Source organism: Protopterus annectens, chromosome 6.part0 (assembly GCF_019279795.1).
Source record: "Protopterus annectens isolate FY-2018-M chromosome 6.part0, PAN1.0, whole genome shotgun sequence".
NCBI lineage: Eukaryota > Metazoa > Chordata > Ceratodontiformes > Protopteridae > Protopterus > Protopterus annectens.
This window is the reverse complement of record NC_056737.1, coordinates 408,977,287-408,992,002: the sequence shown is the minus strand read 5'-3', so window position 1 is coordinate 408,992,002 and position 14,716 is coordinate 408,977,287. Positions and strand designations below refer to the sequence as shown.

General features: G+C 39.2%; 1 protein-coding gene across 1 annotated transcript in view; it reads left to right on the top strand.

The window, feature by feature from the left end:
• The first annotated feature begins 705 nt into the window (after positions 1-705).
• FMN1 (formin 1) overlaps positions 706-14,716 on the top strand; it is a 1,985,060-nt gene continuing 1,971,049 nt past the window's right edge. The window contains exon 1 of the mRNA XM_044074155.1: positions 706-3,508. Coding sequence (XP_043930090.1) covers positions 1,520-3,508 — 1,989 coding nt within the window. The 5' untranslated portion in view covers positions 706-1,519. The remainder of the gene's footprint in view (positions 3,509-14,716) is intronic.

Genomic DNA, 14,716 nt, shown 5'->3' with positions numbered 1-14,716 from the left:
GCATTGTAGATAAATCCTGGGAGCCGAGCAGCAACGCGGAGTGGAGTAGAGGACCCTAAAAAGCTTTAAAAATGAATACAACTTTCTTTAATAGGAGGTAGCAGGTCTGTGCATTCTTCGCAGTTTTAAGTGTCCGTGATAAAAATCCCAGAACCCGCATTTGGCTTATCAAACTATGTATGTTACCTAAGGAAATAAAAATAACTAGAAATGGAACTTAAGACTGTTTTATGTTTCATTCACTGACAGCTTGTATTACACTTAAGCTTCATTTCCTCTCTGAAGGCTTATTATTTGGAAAATATATTGTAACTAGTACCTGAGCCTTTTGTGCTTACTTATTTAAGAAGGATGGACCAACAAATGCAGACATTAAGTACATGCAAAAAAAAAGACTGGACAAAACATAATCAGAGTTTACACTGTACTGAGTTACAGTGCAATTCTTAAAGGTCTCTGGTCTCCTATTGAACTGAAGCTAATTTATTGCTTTTACGAATTACAGTTCAGATGTTGTCATACAGGACTGTACCTGTTCAGCATTTAACTGCACAGTTCACATAGACACTGGGTGTGGTGTATCTTGACTACCTGCTTGCAGTCTACAGAAATAGCTGCTGGGAGTTTTAAGTAATTTGAAACCATTGCTGTTGGTTTCCTCTCTGTAGCTACTATAATCTGCATTCCAGATGAAACCTGGAGCTAGACGGAAGGGAGAATGACTTCTTCACTTGTTTAAAAGGGGAAGTGCATTCACAGACTGTATCCTTCTTTACAAGGAAATTTTTGTGTGTTTGAAAAGTGACAAGTGTGATTTTATTTTGTCAGGTATGACTGCTTACAATTCGGCCTCTGTGGGACTATTCCTTTTTGGTGGTTTAAACGTGTTGCTGCAGCTTTGATTTTCTTTTCAAACTCTGTCCCTTTCAAAAAGACTGAAATGGAAAAGGATTACATCAGTGAAGCTTGCTGCTGACTTATCGGTGGAATTTCTCAACTCTTGCAGGGCTCTGAATGCCTAAAAGTTACTTTTTTTTCTCCGTTTAGAGACTACTTAAAGGAGCATTTTGTCAGGAAGAGGCAGCGTTTTGTGGATTACAAGGGAAGCTGTTGACATGCTTAAGCAGACTGTTATTGGCGGCTCTCTGAAATGAAAGTAATGAGGGCAATCCGACATGTGAACAGAAGCAGTTTTGCTTGAAACGCTTGAAATGGGAAATACAATTAACTGTTTGATATAGTCATGCTGCTGGGAATAAACTTTTTAATCGTCATAGTTTGAACTGGACAGTTCCCCTCCTCGGTGTCTTAATTTGCATCTGACTTTGGGAAAGAGAGAAAAATAAAGAAGCAGGGGGGAAGGGAGTTTAGCAAAAATATGCAATGTGTTGGGAACTGAATCGTTCTTTTACACTACAGAGAAGCAGTGATGGAAACACTGAACTAAAGCATTGACTGGATATATACTGAACAGGTATTGCCAACACTGAATATTATTTTTTAATACTTTTGCATAAAAATGGGAGACAAAAATATTGAGAAAAACAGTGATACTTCCGGAAAAGGGAAAGCATCAGGATCAGAAACAACTAAGTCAATTTTTGGGAAATTCTCTGTGAAAGCATTTTTTGGGCTATCTGATCCTGTTAAAACACAGACCCCAAAAACTGAAGAAAATGCAGTTCTTACATCCTTTCGACCAAAAACTACAGTGAATGGCAGTCCTAACAATGATGACAACATCCACAGTACATCACACTCGATACTAGAAAAGCAGTATTCTGACAACAATCTGGAAATTGAGGCTGCAAAACCAAGTGAAGTCCATCATAATGACAGGGAACATGAAGCTTCACCATTTGAGACACTTCCTTCAAATTCCTTAGCATCAGTCCACGATACTGCATTTTATGATGAAACAGATCTTGTACGTGTGACTCTTGTCCACACAATAAGTGACACAGAGTCTGAAGATAATGATGATGATGCTGCCATAAAAAACATCCCACCTGAAAGACCTGCACCTTCATCTAGTGATCTCTATGAAGTGTCTAGGGTGACTGAAAATGATCAAAGCCTTCTTGTGCACCATTCTAGTAGCACTGCTGAAGATGAAGCCCACTATGACAGCATGAAATTAGAATTAAATAACAGTGAAAATGCAAGCCCTGTCGAAGATGGAGTTGATGCTGATAGCACAGTTCACTTGGAAACAAGCCCATGTTCCCCAGTACTGGATTCTGAAATCCATGTTACACAAGATCAAAACCTAAAATATGAAGAAAATGGGGAAGAAGATGAAGCAACTATAGTAGAACAAAGCTATAGTGAACAGGATGCTGATGGTGAAAGACCCAGTGAGCCCAGCAATGCTAAGTCCAAGCTAGCACCTGCCACCCCGACCATCACTTCTTCTCTTCACATTATCATTGAGGATATAATCTTACTTCAGCCACAAAAGCCAAAATGGAAGGACCATCAGGACATGGAAATAAATGAGGAAAGCACACCAGATTCTGATGGTCCTAAATTTTCTAGTGGAGAGCAAGATAGAGATGCTCTAGACACTGCAACAAATGAGGAAAGGGCACCAGCACTAGAGTATGATGATACCAATTTTTCTAGTGTAGAGCAAGATGGAGAAAGTGTGAAAAACATAATAGAATTAAATGATACTATTGCTGCAGAAGTTAGATATGGAACTGAAATGGATGGAGCACTTTCAGATGATGTACTTTCTGTTGAACATAATTCAATGGAGTCCCCTGAGCTAATTCCGCAGTGTGAAGAAATGGAAGATGAGATGCCAGTTCAACACCACAGAGGCCATGAAACAGAAAAAATGGAGAAAGAGGAATGTACAGATGAGACAGGGCTGTATGATGCTTCTGCTGGTGCTGGTAATTCTCCTGAGATCGTAACACCAGGTGAAAAACTATTTCAACTACCAGCATTTTTCAGTGGATTGCGAGTTATGAAAAAAGGAGCTGTTGGAGAGGTTAAAGATTCTTTTACAGAAATCCCGCAAAAAGACCCTGACTTGGCTATGCTAAAGCTGACAAAACCTGTTCAGAAGGCCAAACTCAGATCAGAAGCCATCCCAAAGAAAAAGGGGGATAAAAAGTTAATGGAACATAAAACCAGTTCAGGATTTTTTGACCAACTCACACAGTTGTTAAACTTGGATACTCCAAAAAACGAAGATAAAGGTAGTTCATCAGTTGATCAAGATAACCAGACAGACTCTGAGCTGGCAGAATCTTTTGAAGATGAGAACACAGAAGTCATGTCCCCTTCTGAAGATAGTAAACCTACCCCAGCCGAGTCTGCTTTGGATGCACTCAAATCCTTCTTTACAGTAAGGAGTGCAAAAAGAGATTTTACAGATGCTCCAGACTTGGAATCCATAAAAAGAAAAAATAAACTTGAGAAAGAAAAGCTGAAATCTGTATTTGATAGGATAAACTCGAAGACAGAAGAGAATGATGACAGAGGACCAATGATGCCTGTATGTATTACTGTAGTTTCAATGTACTTTTTCCCTAAGAAAAGTTAAAGTAAAATAGTTGTCTTAGTTATGGTGTGTTTGGATTAAAGAATAACTTATACTGATGGCTGTTTTGAAATCGTTGATGAACATCATCTTAAAATAGTTTCCCATCATATGAATATCAGCAATGATTGAAAATAATAGATATGTAGTTTATGCAAATTGCTAAGATGCTTAGTACAGTGGCTTTTAATAATAGATATGAAGTTTATGCAAATTGCTAAGATGCTTAGTACAGTGGCTTTTCAGAACCTTTAAGTGGCAGTTTGCACATCTTCCTTGCTTTTCTTAATTTGCACTTTAGTCTGTAAGCAAAAAGAGATTTGGCCCCTCTTCTTAAATATTTTCCCTATGTGCAGTGAGAGGGGAAAAATGTTTTACAAACTGTTTATTTTTGTGATAGCTAATGGTAGACATAGCATCTTGCTGTTTCCACCTACATTTATTGATGTTTGCTACCCTTATATAAAGCGTAGTACCCCTCCCCCATAGTAAATCCTAGGGTGAGTGAGTACTTTGAAGGATTACATTAAATCACATTACACGTCTTAACAAAGCAACATTGGATAGCTGGGTCACTGACAACGTATTACTATTACTACACAGAAGTGCAGGCAAAGTAACAGTGTGTTTAATTTAGATCATGCCCTAAGCAGGCATATGGTTCTCCCTTAAGTTAACATTTGGTTTGTTTGAAAATGTGCATCTTAGATTTGCATTGCAAGAGTAAAGTATGAGCTTTTCGGTTTCTCATGGTTGCTAGTCCTACAGGAAACCAGAACGAATGCAGTATAGACTTCCTTAATAGCCTTTCCCTGCTCTTTTCTTCATATACCTTTCCAGAAGCTAAAGAAAAAAATAATCCGGTTTTACTTGGAAATCTAAACTTTTGTGATAATGTTGACTGAAATAGTTGAGAAGTTGTTTAACAGTATACTGCAAACCCTTAATTTCTCCCATGCTGTGAGCGTACAGTACTCCTTTGTACTGAAAAAAAGATGGTTTTATGCACTGCCCGTTTATCTTAAAGCATGCCATTCTGAAGTCTGCAAGTACTGTTTGCAATATATTTTACTGTGCTTTATACTTCCAGTCTCAAGTTTTAGCATGTACCACACATTGCAAATTGTGTATTTTATCACATTTTGAAAAAGAATGGTTGAAGAGGTTTATGCTACTGCGTATTGTAATGACAAACTCTTAAAGTTTACATAGGGACAGCTGAAACTGATACAAATTAAGGTATCATAGGTTATGTTCTGAGTTTAATGGGGTGCTGTTTTACAGATTCCTGTCATTCGTAAAATGAATAGATGTAGTATAAATTATCAAAGTATCTTATTTCATATTCTATAATACTTTCCAGTGCTCAGTATTTTTTTTTACTTCCCTTATCTGTTGCTTATGTTTCTTTTTTTTAATACTCAAGTATGTTTTAGTACAATCATCATGCCTAATTCGCCATCTTTTTCATAAATATCTTGCTTTGGATGCCAGCCCAGTGAAGCAGAAGGATGAAGCCCCGATGGTAGTCCAGCTAACCTGAATTCAGTTAGTAGCTCTGTTGTCTGATGATGCTGGAGGATGGGTGTGCCTATTCTGGGACAGAAGGGGCGGTGCTGAGTATCTCTCTCTCTCTCTTCTGAAACTCTGAAGATGTATTTATATACGCATATATAATATATATGTGTGTGTGTGTGTGTGTGTGTGTGTGTGTGTGTGTGTGTGTATGTATGTGGTGTGTGTGTGTGTGTGTGTGTGTGTGTGTGTGTGTGTGTGTGTGTGTGTGTGTGTGTGTGTGTGTGTGTGTGTGTGTATTTGTTTACCAGGATAGTTAGGCTAGGTTGGGAGATGAATGGAAAGACAGAGCAGGAGTATGTGTCCTTTGGGCATGGAGGGGGGTGTGCTCAGTGCTACTCCCATCCCATCCTGGCAATGATATTGCCACTTGGGGGAAACTAAGGCTAAGAAACATCCCACTGAAAGCAGATTATATGACACTGTAAGCAATCTACATCACTTTACCATCTACTTTCTATTTTTAGTCCTTTCCCACCCTGCACTATTGCCCTATATGGGGAATAATATTTAGTTAGTGACATTTGATTATGAGGAAAGTCCAGTTTGGCCAGGGAGAGGAACTGATATGAAGTAAGGATGTGAGTGAAGGAGGAGGAGCAGGGAGATGTACGCTTATGAACAGGTACTTGCTCATATTTAGGGCTATAGTTTAGTTTATCCTGTGGTTGGGCAAGAATACTGGAACCAAAACCGCTTACCTCTTTTTTTTTTTCCTTTCCTCCCTCCCCTCCAACATTCTTGCCCAGGGTTAACGTTGGGAAATTAAGTTCAAAGCAATTCAAGAAATGCCTAACTTGACTGTCAAGCTGTAGCACAAGTACAAAAAAAAAGGAAGTCTCTTGTTCTGGAGCCCAGTCTTCCTAAGAGTAGTTGCATGAAAAATAGATTTTTTTGTTTTTCAGTCCTCATCTCCTTTGCTTTACTTTTGCTGAAGTTATGATGATCTGTTTGTGATGCAACAATAAGGGATGATACTGGCTAAAGAGGCAGCAACAGGCTGGATGAGATGAACTATAGACAAATAATATGGTCTGTGTAATTGCAGAAATGTACCATCTTGACAAAACTGTGTCTTAAGTGCACCATGTTAGCCAGTTCATAGTGCAAAGTTTAGTCTCTATTGGCCTGTACCACCATGCTAATTTTGAGTGTAATTTTGGCATTGACCAATAATCATTCCAGCCAAATAAATCTGTAAGTTATGCAGGAGGGATGAATACACAGAAAAAGCAATAATGAAATCCTTATATATTCCAAAGCTTCTAAACAATAGTGTCTAGATCTAAGGATATTATTGTTCCCTTTTACTCAGCCCTCATTGAGCAAGTCATGGAATATAATGCCCACTTTGGCATGTATCTGTCCAGACACTTGCAGCAACTGGAATGCCCATAGACGTTACTAAAAGGATACAAGGCCTAAACAACACGCTTTACATGGACTTGACTCAAAGCCCTGTCACTATACTCTGGATGATTTATTTATTTTATTTTTATTTTACATTTGTTGACTGGGATAGTCCGACTGGATACATGTCCATTTTCAGTGGAGGCCCAGGGAGAAAAGCTCCAAGTTACAAAAAATAAGCAATTCCACTTATAAAAAAGCAATACTATCTATACAGTACTTATAGAGATGTCCCCGTATGGGGGCTTACACAAAAGTAAGAGTGATTACAAAATACATGTTGAATAAGATAGAAACGGGGTTATATGCAAGAGTCCCCCTGTACTCATCACTCATTAGACCTATGATTGAGTACAATGCCCCGTTTGGAATGTATCTGACCAGACACCTGATGCAGCTTGAAAGGCCCCAAAAGTTCCTCACCAAAAGGATAAAGGGTCTCAAAAATATGTCTTATGCTGCCCGACTGAAAGAACTCCAGCTCTATTCAGTCTCATACCGCTTGCTCAGAGGTGACCTGTGCCTGACATATAAGGCCATGTCAAACCCAGATTTGATGAATATGCTTCACCTCAAAAAATCTAGATCCCTCAGAACCACAAGGGCGGAGACTTAAACCTAATAGAACGCGGCTGGAGGGACAGATTCATCACCCAGAGACTCCCTATGCTGTGGAACAAAATCCCGGTACATGTGAGGCAGAGCACCTTGCTGGCCTTGTTCAAGAGGAATCTTGACCAATGGATGGGAGATCGCAGATATACCCCAGGGATTACTTCAGTGTCACTGCTTGACAGAGGCACAGAAAAATGATAGGCATAGTTTTTATTCAAACTAAAGGGGTGGTGAAAGCCACATAACTATGGGCTAGGCTTATAAATGCCCTTGGGCAGATAGCCTAGTATGAACCTATGAACCTAAGTTGTTAAGCAGTGCATACTGAAGTAGAAACCATTTACAAGTTACTTACAGCTTATTTACAAAATTACATTCTCTGTGGTCTTAGAGAGGGAGTATAAAGACTTTTGTTACCTATCAGACAGATGTGATTGCTATCAGTAAAGAAGAAAGATAGAAGTGGCTTGCATAAGACAGAGGGATTAGGGTAGGAGTTAGTCAGGGTTGGTACAGGGATAGAGTCAATGTCCCATAAGGTATTGTTTGAGGCCTTTTTTGAACTGGTTTAGTATGATTTGATACAGACTGCTAAGAGATGATCTGTGTCTGGCATACAAGGCATCCTCTGAACCATCACTGATGGATTTACTGCACATCAACAAGACAAATGGCACTAGGAATACTTGGTCTAGGCATTTAAACCTCTTCTGCATCATCAACAGAACAGTTTGGAGAGACTGGTATATCTTGCAGAAGATTCATCCCTGTCCATATTCAAGTGCAACTTAGATCTGTGAATGTAAAATTTATTTATTTTATTTATTTATTTATTTAACATTTGTTAACCGGGAAAGTCGGTTAAATAGAAAAATATATAATTAATAGAAAATATGCCCCAGGACATCCCCCTATACTTCGACAGATGCAGCTCCCAAATGCTTTATCTTATTCATGGGTCACCTCCAATTACCTATGGTATGACCCCAGTTATTTTCATCAGGGGTAATAAATTATATTTGACCATGGGATATAAAAGGTCCATTTCTAAACTAATGGGGTAAGTAAATTTCAACATAAAAAGGGAAATTGGCTAGACTTGAAATGGCCTGCAAGGGCTAGTACTTACCTATGAAACTAAAAAAATCTAAGCAAATATTCATTTTTAATTACTTCAAATTCTAACAAAGCAGACCTAAAGCAGTATTTTCAGGATGCCTGCAAAATGCCTGTTTTCAATTCTGATTAATCTCCTCTTCAATTGTACTCATTCATGTTAACATTTTACATCTGTGCCATGATTTCTGTGTATAACAAGACCATGTTTTAGAGCTTAGTCATCTTTTCAACCGCTTTATATAGTTTGGCTAATAGATTAGTTTCACTTCAAGGAGGATGGAATAGGAAATGTAATATAAAAGCAGCAGTCATGCTGGAAATGGTTACAACTCATGTGGCAGTCATTTGTCCCATTGTGTTTTCCTTATTTATACATATACTTTCCCCCCAGTAATTGATTTTAAATTATAAAATGCTATTGTAGTATTTGCAGTCCCCTGTACTAAACTATCTAGTATGGAGAACAATATACCAGGGCTGGTACTGTGGTTAGTGCTGTTGGCTCAGTAGTGCTTGCTTCTCATGTTTGGATCCTGGCTGGTGTGCCTTCTGTACAGAGTCCTCATGAGTTTTCAGTGGTGCACTGATTTCTTCCCAAATCCCAGATATGTTCAGGCAGGTGAACTGATTATTTTCAAGTAGCCCATTTTTGTCTGTGTGTGCGTGTGTGTCTGTGTGCTGCGTGTGTGTCTGTGTGCGCGTGTCTATGTCCTGTGATGGATTAGCCGTCCTGTCTGAGTTAGGGCTAGGCACCAACTTCAATAGGATAAAGTAGGTACTGGAAAACTCATGACCAAAAGTGATAAAAACTGTAGCCAGGTAAGAAGATCTTTGCATTCAAACTGGAAATCAGTTCAGTCTTGGCAAAACCATTGTGATGCCCACCATTGCTGCCAATATGTGATGGCCACCAATATGTGTCATCCCCATGCTGGGCCAGTAATCAAGGAGCCTGAATCTTCACCACTGACTCTGGAGTGGGAAGTGCACTTGCAATACAAATGGAAACCCTCAGTATTTCCAGATGCAGACCCCTCTGCATCAAGTACAATTTCCCTTAAGAGCACACACTGAACACACTCAGCCCAAGGTCTGGATGTCTCTATATCTGTCTCCTTCCCGATCCCCAATAAGACTCCCCATAGGTACAGCTGTAGGATTAGGTCCTCAGCTGAGTGTCCAAGTCAAATCCTCCACCACCCTCTGTAAACCCAGTGCTTTGTGTCCCTGCCCCAACAAGCTGACACACACACACTCTCTTTAAGATTTAATTTTCACACACACACACACACACACACACACACACACACACACACACACACACACACACACACACACACACACACACACACACACACACACACCTGGGAAAGGCTGGCACAGATTACTTGCTCTACCAACATTGCCCAGACTATAAGGTAGTTATCACTGCCACCAGACATGTCACAATCAGCTACTCTAAGGCCCTTAACTAAGGGTGTCCAATTATACTGTGTAATATTAATACTAATATAAATGGTAGTAGTTCACCAAGATGGCTAGGCCTTCTGGAGTGGCCCACACAATGTCATCAAATAAATTTAAGCACTCTCGGGGGTTAAGTACTTTCTACAAGGACCAGCCACAATTAGAGTTTAAATATATTTAATAATAAATAAATAATAAAGAGCATGAAAATACTGAATGTATATTCACAGTAAATCCGAGTTCAAATCACAAAAAACATTGGAATTAACAGTGATGGACAGATGACTACAAATAAAGAAAACACTCTCTGAACTAAGCTTCATTATATACCTGACTAAATCTAAGAGAATTTTTACTATTCCCTAGTTAAGTTACTTACTACTCTCAAGGCAAGATGCAGTGGGTGGGGGTCTTTGTAGTTAGGCTTCCCTAACTGAGTACTCATTACTCTGAGATTTCTCTTTGTAATATCTAAAATATAATTTTCAGGAGAATTGGCAGAATGACCTCATCTGATCACTTGACTCTAGGTTCTCACAGTATTTCCCTTCGAAGCTGAGACAGGAATTTACACAGATGGACACAACACACATCCATATGTTTATGGCAGTGCCTGGGGTCTCCCCTCTTTTTATTGAGCTAATGGACAAAGGCTCTTCCCCAGACCTAATGTCTCCAGTCCTATTCAGTGTTGTGGGGTGCCTTTTAATGATTTAACAGCTCATTTACATTTCCCTTATTTTTCTTAAAGTTAACCTCTGTTGTACTAGTATTCTGTTAAATCAGCTACAATAGTACGTGTACATTTCTATTAATTTCATTGGGGTGCACTGTCGATGACACAAACAAAGCTCACAAATACATTTTCAGCACAAGCATCTGTAAAAAAAAAAAACAATCAGTTTGATATACAAATGACGTACAGTTCAATTCATTTTGCAACACATGCATCTTGTATAAATCGGTTTAATATTCAAAAGACATTATCATTCTTTACAAAACTCCAGCTGGCTAGGCTGGCACTTCCCCATATCATCACAACCATGAAAAAATAACTCTGTAATTAAGTGGCATAGTGTCAAATAGCACAATGGAATTTAAGTACAGAATTTGGAATGGACAACCAATGTATATGTCCTACATTACTTTGTATTTAAGTCTTCAGGGCACAAATTTACAGTAGATAAGACCAGAGGGTTTGAATCTTATAATTATTTTTTGTTAATTTACCAGTCTGGCAATTACATAACTAATTTACAATTATTTACCTATGCTAATCCAGTATAATTAGAACTGGAACCCTGAGTGACGTAACCACCTCCTACCCTGCCATGAATATTAATGCCATAAACAACGCCCGCTACATTTTAGTGCACTTGAATGCAGTCTTTAAAAATGTGTGTAGAACAGCATTTTGTTTTTGTATAAAAAAGTGTTTTCATGCAATCACTTATTTTATACAGAAAAGGTCATTTTTGCATCTTTAAACATGATCTTTAAGGGATGGAGCAAAAATATGAGGTTAAATCATGGATAAGTTGAAAGGTATGGGATGGGGAGGAACTGCATTCCTTTGCACTTTGTTTTTTTTTTCATTCATTTAATGGCAGTGAAACATCCGAGATGTAGACGGTCAAAATTATTGCAAATAGTGTGTGTATGTTTCTGTGCAGATGTGTGAGAGCCTGGCTTTACCTTTGCATGTAGGTGTTAAGAGTTTTCTGTGTGTAAGAAATGGCTATTCTGCCTCTGCATGTGTTAATGCATTTTTATACAAAACTTGTGTGCATCCAACAGTAATTGCATACCCTACAGCAACTGTGCAACATTAGGTGGAACTACTTTATATCAAAAATATCCAAAAAATAATATACTTTACTAATAGTAAAGCAAATGCAAACCAATTCAACAACCTTTTTTCTAGGCACAATAATGTCCTCGAGAATGGACATTGCTGGTGAAATAATGGACCTTTCAGGAGTGAAGAGGCTTTCTGCCTGCAGCACTGGGCCTTACAACACCCCTTGGCAGTATGTTATTTTCCCCAGTACCACATACCCTGAAGGGCATTATTGCTTGCTTAATATACACTGAAAATCTATCTTGGACAGAAAAGTTCTGGGCTAGTATTTCTTCAAGATCAGCTTTCTACTAGTTCTGTTTTTTTACTGATTTTAATCGGATTGCAAGCATGTGTGCAAATAGTAAGAACTGTTGCTTTTGCAGAAAGTTTTATGTAGGACAAATCAACAGGACCATATTGACAATTGATTTTAATATCATGCTATAAATGATAATTCACAGCTGCTCTGTTTCTTGTTACTATCACAGCTTCACACTGCATGTCTGGATTTCATTTTCCCACTGGAGTACCTTTTGTGCACTGTTAATGTTTTTACACTGTATGCACAGGTTTCACTGTGTTCATTAATTTCCTTCTACATCCTAAAGACATATGGGTAGGTGAATTGACAGTGTTCCACAATATTCTAGCATCTCATCCAATATATTTTCCTGTATTATTTGTTTTGCTTGCTTGTTGAGATAGGCTCCAGTTCACTCTTCCCTTAATTGGATAAAGAAGGTATTCCATTAATAAAGGAATATTGCCACTTATGATTCTAGAAACACTTTTCCGGTAAACCAGTGATGGAATGGAAACTATGCAAACCATGTAAACAAAGTAGTGAAAAGTCTTATCAAGTGAGTGATCAAATATGGCACGCAACTTATCTGTGTAGATCCTAGAAAGTAAAAAGGAAGCTAGGAGGAGGGCAAGTATGGCTGCCTCAAAGGAACAAAATTCATGAGTGCAGTGTCTTTTATAGAAGATGTACAGAAATAAGTTAAAGTTGCAGGAATGGTTACTTGAAGGTGATATTCTCACAGACAGGATTGTAGATAGAACAACCTTCCTTAGGAAGGTTGTTCTATTTGGAAATATACAGAGCTAAGTATATTTTTTGGTTCTTCAGAATTGTGTACTGTAAATTGTTGCTGGACTAATTTTATTCAGAGTTGTGCACAGTTATTTTTGATTCACTGTATAGTTTTTCAGATCTCTGCTGAAAGTGTTTTGCCCCACCCACTCTCCCTATCTCTGGTTTGTTGTTTAAATTTGGTGGCTTTTGCAGTTGCCCGCCCCATTGTGGATTTGATCTGGGACCCCCCCCCCCAGTCCCATCTCTTTACCACATTCTACCTAATACCCTCCTTCCTGCACTTGTTTTTAGTCATTTTTAATTTAATTGCATTTTTTTAAACTGTTTGGTCTAATATTGCTACATACTCGTGTGTAAGCTTGCACTGCATTTGAATTGTTACCTGTAAGGCTGTTTCCTACCTTTCCTGTAACTAGTGTAGTCCAGTTACAAATTTGCTGTATCCAGGACTGTGTGTAAGCTTCTGTGCCCCCCCCCCCCAAGCCTTTCTGTGTTTGGAGGGAAGCCATCAAGCTTGTCAGTAGGAGTGGTAAGCACTAGGTAACCTGTCTACCACATAAGGAGTGGTTCTGGCCCAGAAATTGTAGTTATTGGCCATCTGGGCAATCTTTTCCATCTCTCTCTCAACCTTCTGATTTGAAAGCCTGCATTTGCACTTGTTTCTTTCCTGTAACTATTCTAGTGCAGATACAGATTCTTAGTTTTAGCACTTGAATTTGCTTATTCATGCTCAGCACTTGTTCAGAACTTGTTGTAAGTACTAAATAAGCTACTAATTACTATAGCACTAAAGCTTCCTCATTACATAGAGGAAAACAGTTTTTGCACTTTTCTCACTTGCTTAGAAAAACAGCTCTTGTACTCACTTTCCTCACTTACCTAGAGGGAATAGTTTTTTATTCAGGCATGTCCAAGGGTCAGCTCCCAGTGTTCTCTCCTGTCAATCTGATGAATCTGGACATCTTGGGGCAATGTCATAATTGCCTCATACACAAACAGTCCCTCTCCTCCTACAACCCAACACTACAACTTGTGAGAGATGCACTTATCTAGTCAAACTGGAGGTAAAGCTCTCTCCAACCAAGACCGAACTTAACATTCAAGAGGAGAAAGTAAACACTTGTACCACACCACACTTATTGCATAGTCTCACTAAATCTACACCACCAAAATCCACACATAGAAACACAAAAACGTTCATGGAGGCTCTCAATAATAATCTACCCAAGCAACAGAGACCTCCAAAGCAGAAACACTAGCAACTTCCACCCCCCCCACACAACCCAAATGACAAATAGCCCACAGACTCAGTGTGCCACTCAACCACAGCCAATAAGGCAAAACAATGTATCCAACACACTAGTCATAGGTGACTCTATAGTCAGGCACACTGATGTCCCACTCACCAGGCTAAACAAAGAGAAAAGGTTACTGTCAGCTGCCTGTCTGGTGCCAAGATCCACCCCATAACCCACGCACTCAGGTCACTCCACAACAAATACAAATATGACTCTGTCATTGTCCATGTTGGTGTGAACGACCTGAGGAGTACCTCCCTAGATTACATGAAAAGAGACATGGAAGAGCTCTCCGATCTTGTAGCCCAGGCAAGTATGACCCTAGTCCTGAGTAGCATTCTGCCATTGCCCAGAATGATTCCACAGTACAAGGACAAAATGATTGACTTCAACAATTGGCTGAGCTTCTGGTGTCATTCTAGGGGGATCCAGTATCTGTCTGCTTGGGATGACATGGCCGACAGGCCACAATGCTTTGCCAGAGATTACCTGCACCTGTCACCCCTGGGATTCTGGATACTGACTAAGGCTCTTGCCGCCCCTATAGTGCCTTTTTTAGGCAAGATTCAAATGGCAAATTCACAGCCATAAAATGGAGAACATCGATATCTGTGCAGTGACTGAAACCTGGTTCAAGGCTCCAGAGAGCACCCCTGCACTACCAGGCTATAAGTCATACCACACTTTTCGGCCATGTAACCTGGACCGGAACACAAAGGTGGAGGTGTGTCCATATT